The sequence below is a fragment of the Balearica regulorum genome, chromosome 17 (assembly GCF_011004875.1).
Source record: "Balearica regulorum gibbericeps isolate bBalReg1 chromosome 17, bBalReg1.pri, whole genome shotgun sequence".
Taxonomy (NCBI): domain Eukaryota; kingdom Metazoa; phylum Chordata; class Aves; order Gruiformes; family Gruidae; genus Balearica; species Balearica regulorum.
In genome coordinates, this window is record NC_046200.1 from 14556332 (window position 1) to 14571740 (window position 15409).

Below are 15409 nucleotides of genomic sequence, written 5' to 3' on the forward strand. Positions count from 1 at the left end.
GAGGATGCTGAATGGCAGCATGGACACGAGGGTGGAGGTACATTGGCACAACCTGCTGCCGAGAGCAAGGGCTGTGCGTTTTAGCTTGTTCACCAGTGCCCAGCGAGGACTAGCTGTTTGACTTACATGTGGACAAGTATCACTTACCTGATTTATTTTCCCAAGTGCTGCATGGAAGTTATGCTGAAGACTTGAACACTTGCAGGCTTTCCACTCCTCCGGACAGCTGGACTGGCTGAAGCAATAGTAGCTCCATGGCCGTGTTTCAGCGGTTGGGTTTAGCCATCATTTGAAACACAGCCATTAAGCAAGAAGGTGGGTTGATACTGGAGAGGCGCGGAGCAAACGTTGTCTCCTCCCCAAAGCACCATGAAAGCGGCAGCTCTGGGGCTGCAGCGGCTGCAGAAGGATGCGGGCATGATTTGGGGTGCACTGAGCCGTGCAGCACATCTTCCCCAGGAGGTGTAAGGGACACGGTGTGGGGCAGGACCAGTCCTGCCCGCAAGCTCTGGTTCAGTCTTGGCCAACAAAATGGGTGGAAGAAATGGTCACCCAGTGGCAGAGCAATGCACCTCTGTGCCTCCTCCATGGGCAACGACCCGCTCGGCGCCCTGTCGCCTGCCTTTCTGGGAGCAGCTTTTCCCCGTGAGGCCTCACGGGCCGGCCATGGCTGGGAGGCAGCTGAGGGCTTCCCAGCAGAGCCCAGGGCACCTGCACGGGACCCTGCCCTCGCCCCAGCCCTCGCTCGGCCACCAGTGGCTTTCCAAGGCTGGGCCGTGGCCACTGGGCCCCTGGGCCGCTAGGCTACTGGCCCCGCAGCCCGCCAGGCCCCCAGCCCGCCCCCCGGTGCGCTCGGCGGCCGCGGGCAGCCCCAGCGCTCCCACCCGCCCCGGGCCCACAAAATGGCGGCCGGCGGCCCCTGTCAGCCGGGCCCTGGCTCTCCCCGGCCGCGGTAGGAACCTTCGCGCGGCGGAACGCGCGGGTACGGGGGGCGGTTTCCGGGCCGGGCCTGCGGGAGGTTGGGCCGGGCTCGGCCCCGCCGCCATGGCCGAGGGCTCGGCGGAGCTGGAGCTGTTCCGCCGCCGCTGGCGGGAGGAGCTGGCGGGGGGCGCGAAGCGGCAGCGGCGGGAGGTGGCGGCGGAGCCCGCGGCGGGTCTCGAGAACCGGCGCAGCGCGGAGCCGAGCGAGCCGGGCTACCTGGCGCTGGCCCGCGGCCTGTTGGACGGCGGCGCCCCGCCCGCCCCGGCCTTCCGCAGCCCGTCGCCCGCCCGCCCCGCCGAGGAGCCCGCGGAGGACGGAGACGGAGACGGAGGCGGCGACGGCGACGACCTGCTGGGGCAGCTCATCCGGGACCTGGTAGGGCTGCGCGGGCCCGGGGCCGTGGGGCCGCGCCTGTGGCGGCCCTGGCGCTTCGCCTCGGGGTAGAGACCGGGGCGAGGCGTGGGGGGGTCGGCGGGAGAGGTGTGGGGGGCCGTGGGGTTTGGAGCTGGGGTCGTGGGGGGCTGCCCCGACGGGAGCAGAGAGCGGGGTCCGGCTGCGCCCCGTCTCTGGGGTGGGGTGGGAAAGGGGAATGCCGAGTCTGGGTTCCTGTGAGCTTGTGTGTAGCCTCAGCTTCTGAATATGTTTTGTCTTTTCGAGATTTTCGAGTTCCAAAATCTACTTTTCTTTCTATGAGACGCTTTTTTTTTTTTTTTTTTCTCTTGAAGAAGATTTTTGTTGCTTATTCAGGCTATTTGATGCAGGTGCAGTAATTAAGGATATCTTGCCTTGTGACACAGCAGTGGAGTAAGAAAACAAGTATTAATTCTTTAAATAAAGGAGTTAATTTGGAAATAGTTTTAAATACAGTTTTGAACCAGATAAAAGTTATTTTGGAAAGTCCTTTAAATGCAATAGAGATTTTATTTACAGTGTAGGAAAACTAGGGGGGGAACCCATTTTCTTGCTTCTCGCTAACCTAACTGTGACTAATTACTCTTTGCTTAAAAAAATTAAAAGGAACAGATTAAATTTCTGTCTGGAAGGCACAAATTAATCCATTTACAGAATTAGTGCTCCATTAGCACACAGGAGCCCAAATCTGTCTCAGAGGGGATGGTAGTATTTGAGTTTTGGATTCATTCCAGTAGACTTTTAGACAGGCTGGTGCTGACTTAACGTTACCGCTTCGTTTGCAGCGGTGAGCACTGTGCTAAAGACAAGCTGTGTGAATTTTTGGGGATGTAGGAAGGGAAGACCTTGATCTGTGTGTAATGTTAAGGTTGCAGAAGAATGACATTAGTATGAGCTGTTGCTTGTGCTTTATCGCAAGCTGGTGCTTAGAGTTTGACTATAAATACTCAAGGTTAGTTGAAAAAAACTGTATAGCTGTTTTTTTCTTGTTTTCTTTTTTTTTTTTCCCCCCTTCTCTTTTCACAAGAGCTGTCAGTCTTGACTCGTGTCTGTACCAGTTCTGTCTGTAGGCAGCCTGTCCTTCCCATGATATCCTCGGATACATGCAGACAGACCAGGTTCTGCTGGTTGGATGTGAGTCAACTACAATTTGGAAGCAATATATTCATAGTGGTGCTGTGCCTAAGCTCATAAGCCTAGAGCTAATAAGCCTTGCCGAATGGCTCATCTTATTTGTTTGGGCAGCGCATTGCTCTAAAATGGTTTTGCGGCTCCTGGATCCGAGCTGGTTCACATCTGGCCAGCTTGGGGGTCTGTCTGCGTGAGGCCATGGAGATGTGCTCTCAGGGTTCCTTTTATATTTTTCTTTGGTGTGCCTTTTAGAAATAGATGTAACTTAAATCACGTGAAAGCAAACGATCTTCTTGCAAATCCACAGCGGGGAGTGGAGCCAGTGGTCCTCATGCAGCAGGAAAGGAAAAGGAGTTGTTTGTGCAGGAAAACTGTGGACGAGGAGGGAGGGGAGCAGGAAGGTTGCCCACAGATCTAGTTTAAGTAACTTTAGAACAAGTGCCAGGTTCCAGTGTTTATAAACTGGTACCATTTTGCTAAAAAGACCTAATGGACACATTGTCCATATTTGTGCTGTCTAAACACTTATCTAGTGTAGAATAGCTTTTGTGTTACAAACTTTCACGCAACCATATTATACAATAGTTTTCCTGTGTAACTGTACTTTAAATAAACTCAGCATTGCCTGGTTTGCCACTTCGTTGGCACTGCAAAGCGCCCGGCTTCAAATCAGCAAGGAGTAGTTGTAGAAGAGACCTATGAAGAAACAAAGGTATCGGGGCTGGAGAAGTGCTGAGAGGCAGGGGGGTGACCCTGATTTGGGGTCTGCCTGACTTTCTGAGAGCAAACTGGAGACAGGCTTGAGCTGAGCAGCTGATTTTGTATGCGGGGATGGAGAGTGATCAGGTGCTTGGGCATGCCTGGGGGTACAGAAACCAGGAGAAAACACTAGAGGGGAAAACTTCAGAATGGGTGAGGTAGAAATGGTCAGAATGGGCTGATTTTGCCCTCTCTCTCTGTTATATAGAGTATAAAAATCCAGAATATCCAGACAGAAATGAGGGAGAGGACAAATCTTGATGCAATAACTACAAGAAGAAGATTTAATAAGTATGTAGTTAAAACAAACAAACAAAAAACCCTCTAGGAAAAATATACGTGCAGCATTCAGCTGTTAGATAAGTGATGGACTCTTTGGTTTTAAGTTTGGAGGTTTTTTAGATACTTAGTCAGTTAAAGCAGCAACTCTTTCAGCACATTTCTTATTAAAAAGACATTTTTTATGTTACTAATGAAAGACAGAAACAAACTAATGTCTTGTCCATTCAGTTTTATATCAAAATAGTCATTCATTTTCCATCATCTGTGCTTGAAATCTTGTAAGTGAAACTAGTAATTGGCATATGTCTTCAGAGTGCTTACTTGTTTGGTCTTTTTGGTGCTGAAACTTCCGAGAAACTTTTCTACTACAACTTGTGTCTTGCCTTTCTGTGCCATCCAGCTATAAACAAGCCTTACAGTTCTCAATTTGCTTTTTAGCTCCACTTAGTCTTCTAAAATTCTTCACCCGATATGACTCGGAGAGAACAAAGAGTAGCTCAGGTACCTTCATGCCAGCGTGATCTGTCTGATGTTGTGTTGTTATGGGATGGAGAGGCAAAATTAATTCTGCCTTTTTTAATGGAACTGTGGTGGCACTGGGGCTACAACCTCCATTCTTCATACTATGGTAACTTTCGCTGTCTAGCTGTGTGGTAAAGAAGCCTAACCAATCATTTTATCTTTTTTTTTCTTTTCAGAATGAAATAAATGAGATTCCTTTCTTTGATATCCAGCTGCCTTATGAACTGGCACTGAAGATCTTTCAGTACCTGGGCAAGACTGAATTGGGAAGGTGTGCTCAGGTGAGTGCTGCTGACAGTTTGCTTCTCTGATACCACATAAAATTGGCAGAAATATTCAAGAAACAGTCAGGCACCTCAATGCCGGGAAGATGTGTGGTAGCCCTACTAGCTCAGCTGATTGTGCTTTTACTCACTGGAAATAGTTCCAAAGCCAAATATTGAAAAAAATAATAGTAAATGAGCTGGATTTACAGTTTGTGGCTGAGTTCAATAAAACATTTGTGGCTTGGACAAAAGTAAAGCTTTAAAATTTAAAATAAATACTTGCAAAGATCTTTTATTTCAAGTTAATGTATTCAGAAACAAGTGAGCGTGTCTTATTGCAGTATTTAGGACTCAACGCTTTCCAGTGCCAAGGGCATGGCAACAAAGCTGTTCCTCCCACTCTTCAGTATGTGACTTGAACCATAGAAATTGGAGTAGTAACTTTTTGTCTGTAGTAGTTTAACGTGAGGCTAAAGTCTTAAATGATGCCAATTTCCTGCCCCCCCCCCCCGCCCCCCCCAGCCCCGCAAGTGGTTTATATTTTTCTTCGGTGATACTTTAAGATAATGCTTTCACCAGTCTGTACTCAGACATGGTCCATAATTTATGTGTAGTTGTAAACCGCCTGTCTCTTCAAGTAGCTTTGCTCACTTAAACACTTGCATACACCTGACTATACTTAGGATTGCTCAGTCCATGCTTTTGAGTCTCTTTATCTCTTTTCTTCACACATTGAATGATGAACCTCGCTCTGAATGAGTCTCCAAAGCAAACTTAATTGGCAAGTGCTGATTACCCTGGGAGGCAGAGGAGAATATTGTGGATATTCATTGCCAGCTTCTCCCGTGGCCGCTACTTAGCGTTTCAGGCTGGTGTTCGTTGAACTCTTACGTACAAAGCACATCTTGCAACCTCACAGAAATTTGACCAAACCCATTCTTTATGTTACACTCAAACCATGCCCCGGTCTGTTTGTAAGAGAACGAAAAATCGAGCAGTGTCAGACAGGGTATAGCTTTGCTGTGGGTGGTAAACTAGACACCAGTATTATCCAAATGGCACGTGCATTGAAATGAAATTGGGCTTTTAATGCTCAATATGAGCAAGTCATAGTGCTAAATAGCTACAACTGGGTATTGCTTAAATCTTTGACTTGTTAATGCCTTTCAGGAGCAAGAACTGTTAGAAGAGAAATAATTCCTCTTGCAGGGCTTCTGTTGCAGAGGGAAGAATTCTCTAGGATTATTTTCTGGTGCTGTCCAGGAGGCTGTGAAGCTTTCAGATATGCTCAAGTTTGTCATTTAAGGTAGAGACAGACAATCAGTAAAGGCTACATCCCATGATATGGAGCAGGGTTGCATTTTTTTAAGTGGATTACTTGAAGGTTATTCTTTCTCTTTTCTTTTTTTTTTCCTTCTCCTCAGGCATGAGCAGTTTACCTCATTAGCATAGTAAAAAGATGGCTGATGAAGGGCTGCTCCTTTTCTCTGCACTTGGGCTGCACTTCTCTCTCGCTCGCTTTGGTTTTTAACTAGACGCTCTTCTCGTAAGATGTGTTTTAACACTGAGAAAATTTTCCATGTTCCTCATTTGCCTCCTCACACTGAGTCAGTTGGTCCTGTGTGGCAGCTGACAGGTAGCTGAGCAAATGCCCAGTGTTTTCCAAGGCTTTCCGAATGAGATGAATATCCAATGCTTTTAGTGCAGAACTGGCTTCTTTTTAAGTGTTCAAATAAAAAGCAAAGCAATAAAAATAAATACCATTTTCATTTTTCTCTTGGTGATTTTGTTTTTGAAGGGGGGGGAAGCCCTCCTCTGTTAAATGGAAAGCCCTGCTGCTTTACGGTGTTATCGTAGAAAGGTTTTTTTATTAAGGCGCCTTGGGATTTTAGTGAAATTGGGCCAGTTAGTGGAATTGGCATCGTGAACTACGTGAGTGCCTTTGGAGAAAACCTGTTTGCTTAGTTCTTTATGCCAAATTGGTAACCGACTAACAGTAAAGTAGCCTGACTGCGGAGCCTCTTTGAGATTTAATCACACCACAGACTGCTCTGGAGAACTTTAATTTCACCCTGATGTTTCCCCCTCCCCCTCTTCCCCACAGCTTTTCTTTGATTTTTGGAATTAGTACTATAAAACACAAACTGTCTGTATGGCACTTGAAATATGAAAGCCATGTGCAGCATGTAAATTAACGGTGTCATCAGTTCCTGAGCTCTGGTGGGTTCACAGTAGCTGTGCGATATTCAGTAGCATCCAGCAGACCAGTCCCTGTTGATATCCCATGTTTATAATTCAAGGAGAAACGGATCCAGGACTTAACACGTCAGCAGAACAGTGCAGAGTAACTGCAAAATGTTCCCTCTGCGTTGTGCCAGCCCTACGAGCACCTTTTGATTCTGTTCGGGCCGTTGAAAGAAATGTCTATGCTGTGAGCGACTCTTGTTTCTTCTGTGATGAGTGGGTTTGAGAACAGTCTCTCCTTCCTGGTCGTGATGTAGCAGGAAAAGAAAAACAATCAGTTGGGACACCACAAGTATGACAAATTGAAACACATCAGAAGTGCTTGTGTTATTTGGGGCTGATACTGCAGATACTGGCAATTAACTTCGCTCAGGGCTTCAGGACCTGGCCTTTAAGCTCTCAGCTTTGTGATGAGAGGAGTCTAAGCTACGAACTTCTCCGTATACTTACAGTTGTTACTGCTTTCTAGTAAATACCAGAGACTGCCTAAATTGCCTTTTGTGATGTGAAATACTTCTCGACAGCATCTACTGAATTTTGGCAATGCTAAGGCGGTTTTATTTCTGAACTGATCAGTGGGAAATTGCCTTGAACTGTTAGCGTTTTCATCGGAGAGATGGGTTAGAGATGTTTACCAACACAACAATTGTGTATGTATCTAGGACATAGGGAGTCTGCTTCTAGGAATTTAAGAAGTAATTGTCTTGCGTAGATCAAGAATTTCAGATGCTTTCCTCTAGAGCTTCTGGAATTGTCAAACTGTTAGGCTTTTAGTGTTTTTAAATTTTAAAAAAGAAAATCTCATGTATCTTTTTGAGCATACTTTTGCATCAAGGTTGTATATAGGTAAAAGTACTCTCCTCATAGTTTATAGAGAGTGAGCAGAGAATTGGATGGATAAGGACTTTTTACAAGGGTGTGTAGAGATAAGACAAATGGCCTGAAGCTGCGGGAGGGGAGATGGAGATGAGATGTGAGGCAGAAATCCTTCCCTGTGAGGGTGCTGAGGCCCTGGCACAGGTTGCCCAGAGAAGCTGTGGCTGCCCCTGGCTCCCTGGCAGTGTTCAAGGCCAGGTTGGATGGGGCTTTGGGCAACCTGGGCTGGTGGAGGGTGTCCCCCCGCGATGGCAGGGGGGTGGAACTAGATGGGCTTTGAGGTCCCTTCCAACCCAAACCATTCTATGATCCTGGGCTCAGGATGAGACTTAAAATAACATTATGGCTCTGAATTGAAAAGATGAGCAGCTTCCACCTGGTAAACGTGCATCTGAATGGCTTTGGATTAAATACTGTTTGGCGCTACGTATTGTACTGAATTGAAAGTCGAGATATTTCTAATTGAGGCCCCTGGCTTCAGCGAATGAACCTTGAATATGTCTTTGTGTGACTAGGGAAGAAAATAAACCTAATGAAACAAAGACAGTTATCAGATGGAGAGGGATGAATAAACCTTCATTAGGATTTGAGCCAGTTGATTTAGACAGGATTAGAAGAAATTTAGGATTTGATGGAAGAGGTGGGGGCTTTCAGGTTTTTTTTTTTGGGGGGGGGGGGGGCAGGGAATAAATCCCCAAAGGCAAAACCAAATAACAAAATCTAATAGCAAAACCTGTGTCAGCGAAAGCCTTTGAAGACCTTCAGAACATTATTGCTTGCTGAAGTATAAGATATAAAACCGTTCCTCTATGGAGCTCGGGGAAACCAAAGTTTCTTTTCTGAGAACAGTTGAAAACTGTAGTGAAAAGATAATAGGAACACTAAAGACAAAATTAAATTGGGAACTCTGAATCTATAAACAAGATGTTGTCATTGATCATTGTTGGAGTTTCTACCTGGTGTAGATTTGGAAATAATTATGTTCGTAGTTTAATAAGAGCTTTGCGTGTCTGAGCTACTCGCCAACAAGCAGAACGTAAGGGTGCGTATAAATAAAGCCATAATGCTCTGGCTTTTGGGGCCTCACCTGAAACTCTAAGTCAAGCAGATCTAATAAAGCTGACTTCAAGCCAATGGCTGGTTTTAATGCGGCAGCTCACAGTGGTGCTGTAAAGTGAAATGCTTGAGACTCTTTTATTAGAGATTTCTTGCAGCTGAGGCTCGCTCAGTGGGGCTTTTACAAGGGATTGTCATGCCAGTTTTGGTGCATTAAGAAAAGGCTGCGTTGGGGACCCTTTGGAAATTCATGTTTGTAAAGCAGCAGGATTCAATGTAATTTGATTTAAAAAAAATCATAATGGGATAGGATCTTTATTCCCCTTGAACGTTTGTTCCTGAAAGTTGAAAAGGCAGTCTAAATTTTATGTAGTGTATCTCCCCCTGCCTTTTTTTTCTTCACTGTCTTTATAAAATGCTTTTAAGACCTTGAAACTAGAAGGGTCTGCACAGCATTGTCTATTTTGGCACACTCCAGAGGCGGGGGGGGCGGGGGGGGCGCTTTTTTTGTTGGTTTTATTTTGTTGGGGGGTTTTTTGTTTTGTTTTGTTTTTTTAAAGCAAGGCAAAAGTTAGTGCAGTTTGGCTTTGTTTACTTCTGCTTATGCATTAGCCTGTCCCCTCGATGTCAGCAGAAAAGCGATGCTGTTAAGGGTGGGGGGGGGCAGAGGTGCCGTCGCTGTTGACCAGGCTTGGCCGGGGTGCTCGACTCCTGCAGAACAGCTGCTTTTTCTTGTGTGTCAGCAAAACGCTGGGTGGTTTGTTGGTTTTGGTTTGGTTTTTTTTTTTTTTCCTTTGTGCAATAATATATGGATTTATATTACTTTAAAATCAAATTGAGAGCAAATTCCCCACTAAACTGTAATGGTTTGAAATTTGGATTGCCTTTTTTTTTTTTTTTTTTTTGCTTTTGAACTTCCTGAGCATGTCCCTATAGGGACAGGAGCATTAAGCACTGCTTTTTTATTACAGGATGATGTATAATGCTAGAGAAGGCTCAGTGCTGTTTCTGTCATTTGTAAGGCAGTTACGATCGCCCTATCCAGGTTGTTTTCTTTGTCTGGTGATGGAAAGGGATTGTATGTCTGCTAGTTTGAACTGAGGTCTTTCAGTGAATAACTAGAATATTGGCTCTGTTGGACTTGGATATTCCTGTTTGAGAGCTGCTCTTATATGTAGGTATCAAATCTTAAAAACATATGCAGACTACTCAGTCCACCCCCCTTTTTTCCTCTCATATTAAACTTTTTTTTTTTCTTCCCTTTTCCCTTGGAAGAAACAGGTCATGAGATGGAATACAATTCTTGATTCCTAGTGGCATGTTGGTTTCTGAGAGCAGTAATGATACACATGTGTCTTTACAGCAGTATCAATAGGCAACACACCATAAACAAGATGACTAGAACCTTCATAAAGCTTTCAAGGGGAGATCTGCGCTGGTTTTTGCAGAAGATACCATCCCACGGTTTGGGGACTATATAGTATACAAGGAGGTTTGGGACCGTGTGGGTGAGATGATTTTGCGCTTGCTATGGCCCAGGGAGGCACAGCAGGGTCGTGTTGATGGGACTGCCCTGCTGTCCGCTCCGTAGCTGCCATCTCCCTGCGATGTTGTGGGCGTTCTCACTTGGTTGGGCTGACTAGCCCTGGCCTGATGCCGCATTTAATACGGCAGACTAAGGCACGCTCTTCCAAGTCATCACACGTAAAAATTTACAGATCACGTTACAAACTCTGAGACTACTTGATTTATTTAAGGGGCGTGTGCGGTGCTTTCCTAACCTCTCTAAGCCTCGCTGCGAGCTTTGTTGCTCCGATGGTTTGTGTTCTGCACGGACGTCTTGCAAATCTGTGTTAGCCCAAAGGATCTGTATACTTTCGGTATTCCTCGCGATAAATAATTTTGTGAAGCTATGCTTTGTATTTGAAAGCTGTGGTTTTAAGAAGTCTGAAGCAAGGTGTGCGTGATAATGAGAAAATAGGAGATTAATCTTAGAAAATAGAGAACAAGTAACAGTTCATCTTTCACCTCCTCGTACCATGTTGTATCTGTGTGTTTAAAACGTGGAACTAAGGGCAAGTAAACACAAAGAGATGGTCCTGTGAGAGTTTGTATCAATGGGAGATCTGGATTCGTGGTGCAATCTTGGGACTGAAATGGACATTAGATGCTTAATTGGGAGTTGTTAAAAATGATGTCAGTCTGAGAAGGATTTTTAATCTTTTGGAAACAGCATACGATTGATTGCTGCTTTCACCGGTAGCAGTTTTCATTGGTTACATCTGTTTTTTTTTAAATTAAGAATTACAGAGAACAAATGCTACTTAAGTTGGCTCTTACCTCTTGAATCTTTAATTCTAAGCCCACAATTGATTATGATGAAGCTGTTCTCTCTAAAATGGACAGCAACTTGACGCTACTTGAAAAACTTAATAATTCATTCCTATTTATGCATACTGTAATACAATAGGTTATAAATCACTAATGTCATACACCTAATCAGGCATTGTCAGTAGGACTTCAGAGATATGGTGGTGTGATCTGAGAGGTTTTCTTAGCTACAAATATGAAAATAAATTCATATTTTTGCTCTAAACTTACAATGTAGTCTTAATTGTTTCCTTGCTTCTCTTCCCTTCAAAATTTTCTAATACGCTGATATTGCAGGTTGGCAGTGTGGCTGCTAAACACTGGTGTCTGTGTTGTGTGGAGCTTTAGTGGAGTAGAAACTCACTTGTTTTCTGTGGGTTCTTTGGAAAATAAACATTTTTGTAAAGGTTTGGGTTTTTTATACTCTCAGTAGTATAAAGAGTGAACAAATGTATTTGTTTAGATAAGAACGTAGTCTCAGTGCAGACCTATATTGATTTGTATGTGTATATTTCAGATGTTATTTAAATAATTTTATATGAAATCTAATTTTTACTTATAACTCTATTTAAAAAAAAAAAAATTGATTTCTAGGTCAGCAGGACGTGGAAAGTACTTGCAGAAGATGAAGTGTTGTGGTACCGGTTGTGCCAACAGGAAGGATACCTATTAGATACGAGCATCTCTGATTATTCCTGTTGGAAGCTCGCCCTCAAGAACTGCCGTGCCAGAGAGCGCACTTTGAAAACCAACTGGAAGGTAAAAGGGAATTTCTTTAATGGGGTCCAGATGCTGCAGAAAAATGGGAACCCAGTTCAAGCAAGCAGTAGTGAAAAGTTGGTCTTTTGTATTGCAGCTTCTTTTTGCCAGTTAAAAGGGGAAAGCTGCTGAAGGATTTATGAGACTTAGCCCTAGCTGTAATGCCTTTTTTCCCCGAATAACTGATTACTTTTGGGAGTGAGTCTTTCTGTTTGCAGTGCTACTCCATTGACTTTGTTGAGAGATGTTTATGCTTCAACCGTCCCTTGATAACAAGAATCAGCCTTTAAGATGAAGGCTTCTTCCCCTGCTCGTTACATATCCTGGCTAACAGAAAGCTAAAATTTCTTGTTGTGATAGGTGTTTCTCTACCTAAAGATTATGAATGATAATGAAGAGTGATAGCTTCTTTCTCCTTAATTTCCAGCTGTAAGAATTCCAGGTGGCAAGCATAAAATAGATGCGTCTTCTCTCAGCTGCACTGCAACTTGTCAGTGGCAATAGCAAAGCTCGGAGTTTTCCACAAAGCAGCAAATTAACTTGGTCGATGAATGTATTGCAATACCAACACTGTGTCTCATCTTTCTGTGCAGAACCGCATTGGTGCTGTGAGCCAGCTGCAATATGAGCAGGGAAAAATTCTGTGTGATGTACATTCTTGTGACGGAGTTGTTATTGCTGGGTGAGTATGAGGTTGTGTAATGCTCACTTAATGTTTGCTGTCTGAGATCTCATGTGTGCCAAAAGAAGCACCCGTTTGAGGCACGAAGAATGAATTCTTCTGACTGCAGTTCCTTTGTGGGTAGAGTAGATTGTCCTTAAGGTGACTGATAATGATGATGATCTATAAGTCATTTCAGCAGTGTAAATTTTTATTGTACTATTCAAAAAGCTGTCTCCTGTGCCTGTAGTCCTTGTAAAGACTGTAGTACTTTCTGATCAACTGTATCTATTGTTTTGCTGTGGAAGCATCCAGAATGTATTAAATATTGTACATATCTACTGAAAAATGTTATTTTTATTATTTTTTTCCATAAAAATCTCTTAGTCACAAGGACATTCTCCTGTGCTGTGGCAAGAAAGCTTTAGAAGGACTGCTACTTTTCTCCATTATTATTTAAGACAACCTGGGAGAAAAAAACCCCACTCAAAACCCAGAGAAACTCAAACTTCTCTTTTCCTCATATAAAGCTTTGTCAGCACCTTGATTTATTCTAGCTGTTCATTTGGTTTACACTCTTAAATACAGTTTTGAGAACCTCCCAAACTCTTGGAAGAGGTTACCATGACTGTCTCAGTAGGTGTAAGGCTTTAGTGTATTCTGCTTGAATTTTACAGGTTCAGGAACTAGTAGCCCTCCAGAAGAAGTCACAGGAGTAAATAAAAATGATCTCATCCTGGGGGCAGTCAGAGGACATTGTCCTCTAACGTACCGGAGTTCTGTATTTTACGGTAGCATTTCACATTAATGGTATGCTTATGCATTGTGGGATTAGAGAAAACTACTTATAACGAGTGTGTGAATTTTATAGTATAAGAAAGGTACTTTGAAATACATTGTGTGTAGATAATTCCATATACATCGAAGTGCTTTTGAACGCTCTTGGACAGAAATGTAAACCAGCAGACGGCAGGAGTGGAAGGGGAATTTTACACTCTGATAATTGGGTTTTGTTGTTTGTTTTTTGGTTTGGGTTTTGTTGGTGGTTTGTTTTTTTTTTTTTACTAGATGCTCTTCCATTTGTTTTACTTCTGTGTTTGGAACTCGCTCTTTCTCTTCCCTTTTCATTGACTATTGCTTCTCTTCCTCCGCTTTCCACGCAATGTTTTTGCCGCTGTGATCAGTTGCCCTGTAGCAATGAACGTGCTTCTGCTGAAGAGCCGTGTAGCCTGTGACCTCTGGAGGGGCAGTGCCACACAGCGGTTAACCGAAACAGTGGCCGTGGGAAGCAGCTTGAAGAATTTGCGTGGCTGGAGTACTGCAGACCTTGCCTTGGTTCCTGCCTGATGTTGAGGCTTCCTTGGGCCACCAGTAAGACACGGCAGCTCCCAGCCTGCTGTGATCCGAGCTGGAATCCAGCTCTGCGGATAGCAACCTGACTTCATTCGTGCCCTTCAGCTTGGGCAGCATGTTTCCTGGCCTTGGCTGGGGAGCTGCACTACTGTATCTGTTCCACTGTCTCTAATGAAACCTCCTGTACTTTTTTGGGAGCCAGAAACCCCAGTTGTCTCCATGCTGCTGCCAAAACCTCCAGCTCTTCTTTATCTTCATTTTCTCCATTGTGTTTATATCCAAACATGCAATATATAGAAGGTAGGCAGAATAAATTACATTTCTAAAGAACTAATAAACAATATTAATCCAGCATATTAAACCCAAATAGTCCATATTTTAGCTCAGTGCATTACAGAAGTTGGGTTTATGCAGTTTCACACTGTCTTTTTATACTGGTTCCTCCAGTATCTCTTGATTCTTGTGGTGAGTTTGCATCAGTTGGCGTGGTGAAGGGAGGTGGTGCCATCAAATAATTTAGGTTCCTGAAATGTTCATGAAAATAGGTGAGCAGGTAGGAGACCACTGAGGGAAAAGCTACACATGCTTAAGAATGCATTCCGGTAGGAAAAGCGATGTTACGGGTTTCAGTCAAATTACTTTTCAGTAATTTCTCTTCCCTGAGAAAATGAATTTTAGTAATGAATTATCTTTTTATGAAGCTCTGAGCACATATTTGATAACATGGGGAAATCAGAATTCAGCTGTTTGACTTTACCTGGTTAGTAAATGAAATGTTTAAAAAATTAGAACACAAAAGTTATATTACTTCCTTTGCTGTTTACAACTTGCCCTTCACTCTGCTTTGGTAGCTCGAGATCTCTGAAAGCATCTCTTAAATTGCTGTGAGTAGAAAAGACTTCTGTGAATCTTGACCAAAAGAAGACAAAAGGGTTGTTCTGCCAGTGATGATTGAGGTCTGCAAGATGGTAGCGCAGTGTTGCACCTCCCAATAATATCTCATGGTAAATATCAAACAAGACAGACTTAAAGTTAGAACTAGAACTTCCAAGGGCATTAGCAAATTATGCAGGGGAATTCTTTGTTATGTCCATTTGGTAAGTATAGGTAGATTGAGGAATTTGTTGATGTTTTTGTTTGGTTTTTAAATCCAAATATTACCGTCCCCTTTCTCTCCCAGCTTATAGTATTGTACTTAATGGCCTTGTGCTTTCAAATTTGTCATAAAAGTGTAATGAATCTGGTGATCAATAGCTAGCTGTTGCATTCTTTCAGTACTGAAGAAGTAATTTAATAGCTGAGGTTAACAGAAGTCAATTTTCTTCTTGGTATAAATATCAATTATCTGTTACATTTAATGATTGTATCTCCAGTTTCACAAACACTTATGTGCTTAGCTTTACATGTGAATAATCATAGATTACAGCGAGACTTGCCGTGTGCGTAAAGCTAAACTGATGTGTGACTTTGCAGGAGTAGAGAAGTCGGGGATGATTTTAAAGCTATTTTGTGTGTGGCATTTCCTGGGGATTTCTGAGCAGTAGCTTGTGGCATCATTTACCTTTCTTCTGTAGTCATGTTGCTGTGCTGGAGAAGAACAGGGCCACTCAGTTTTTAGCAGGTTTTTTGATGTCTGACTTTGGGGAGCAGCTGCAGTGTTCTGGCTCAGCTCGGTCAGGCCAGCCAGGCATTACACTCCGTCTTTAGAGCTGGAAACTGTGGCAGTGTATAGCAGCTG

General features: G+C 43.7%; 1 protein-coding gene across 3 annotated transcripts in view; it reads left to right on the plus strand.

The window, feature by feature from the left end:
* The first annotated feature begins 651 nt into the window (after nucleotides 1-651).
* Nucleotides 652-15409, plus strand: part of FBXW8 (F-box and WD repeat domain containing 8) — a 52686-nt gene continuing 37928 nt past the window's right edge. For 2 of the 3 annotated variants that reach the window (XM_075769340.1, XM_075769338.1), the window contains exons 1-4: nucleotides 652-1356; nucleotides 4263-4367; nucleotides 11493-11657; nucleotides 12251-12339. In XM_075769340.1, the coding sequence (XP_075625455.1) occupies nucleotides 667-1356; nucleotides 4263-4367; nucleotides 11493-11657; nucleotides 12251-12339 (1049 nt within the window). In that variant the 5' untranslated portion in view covers nucleotides 652-666. The remainder of the gene's footprint in view (nucleotides 1357-4262; nucleotides 4368-11492; nucleotides 11658-12250; nucleotides 12340-15409) is intronic. The other variant, XM_075769339.1, reaches the window with a different exon arrangement.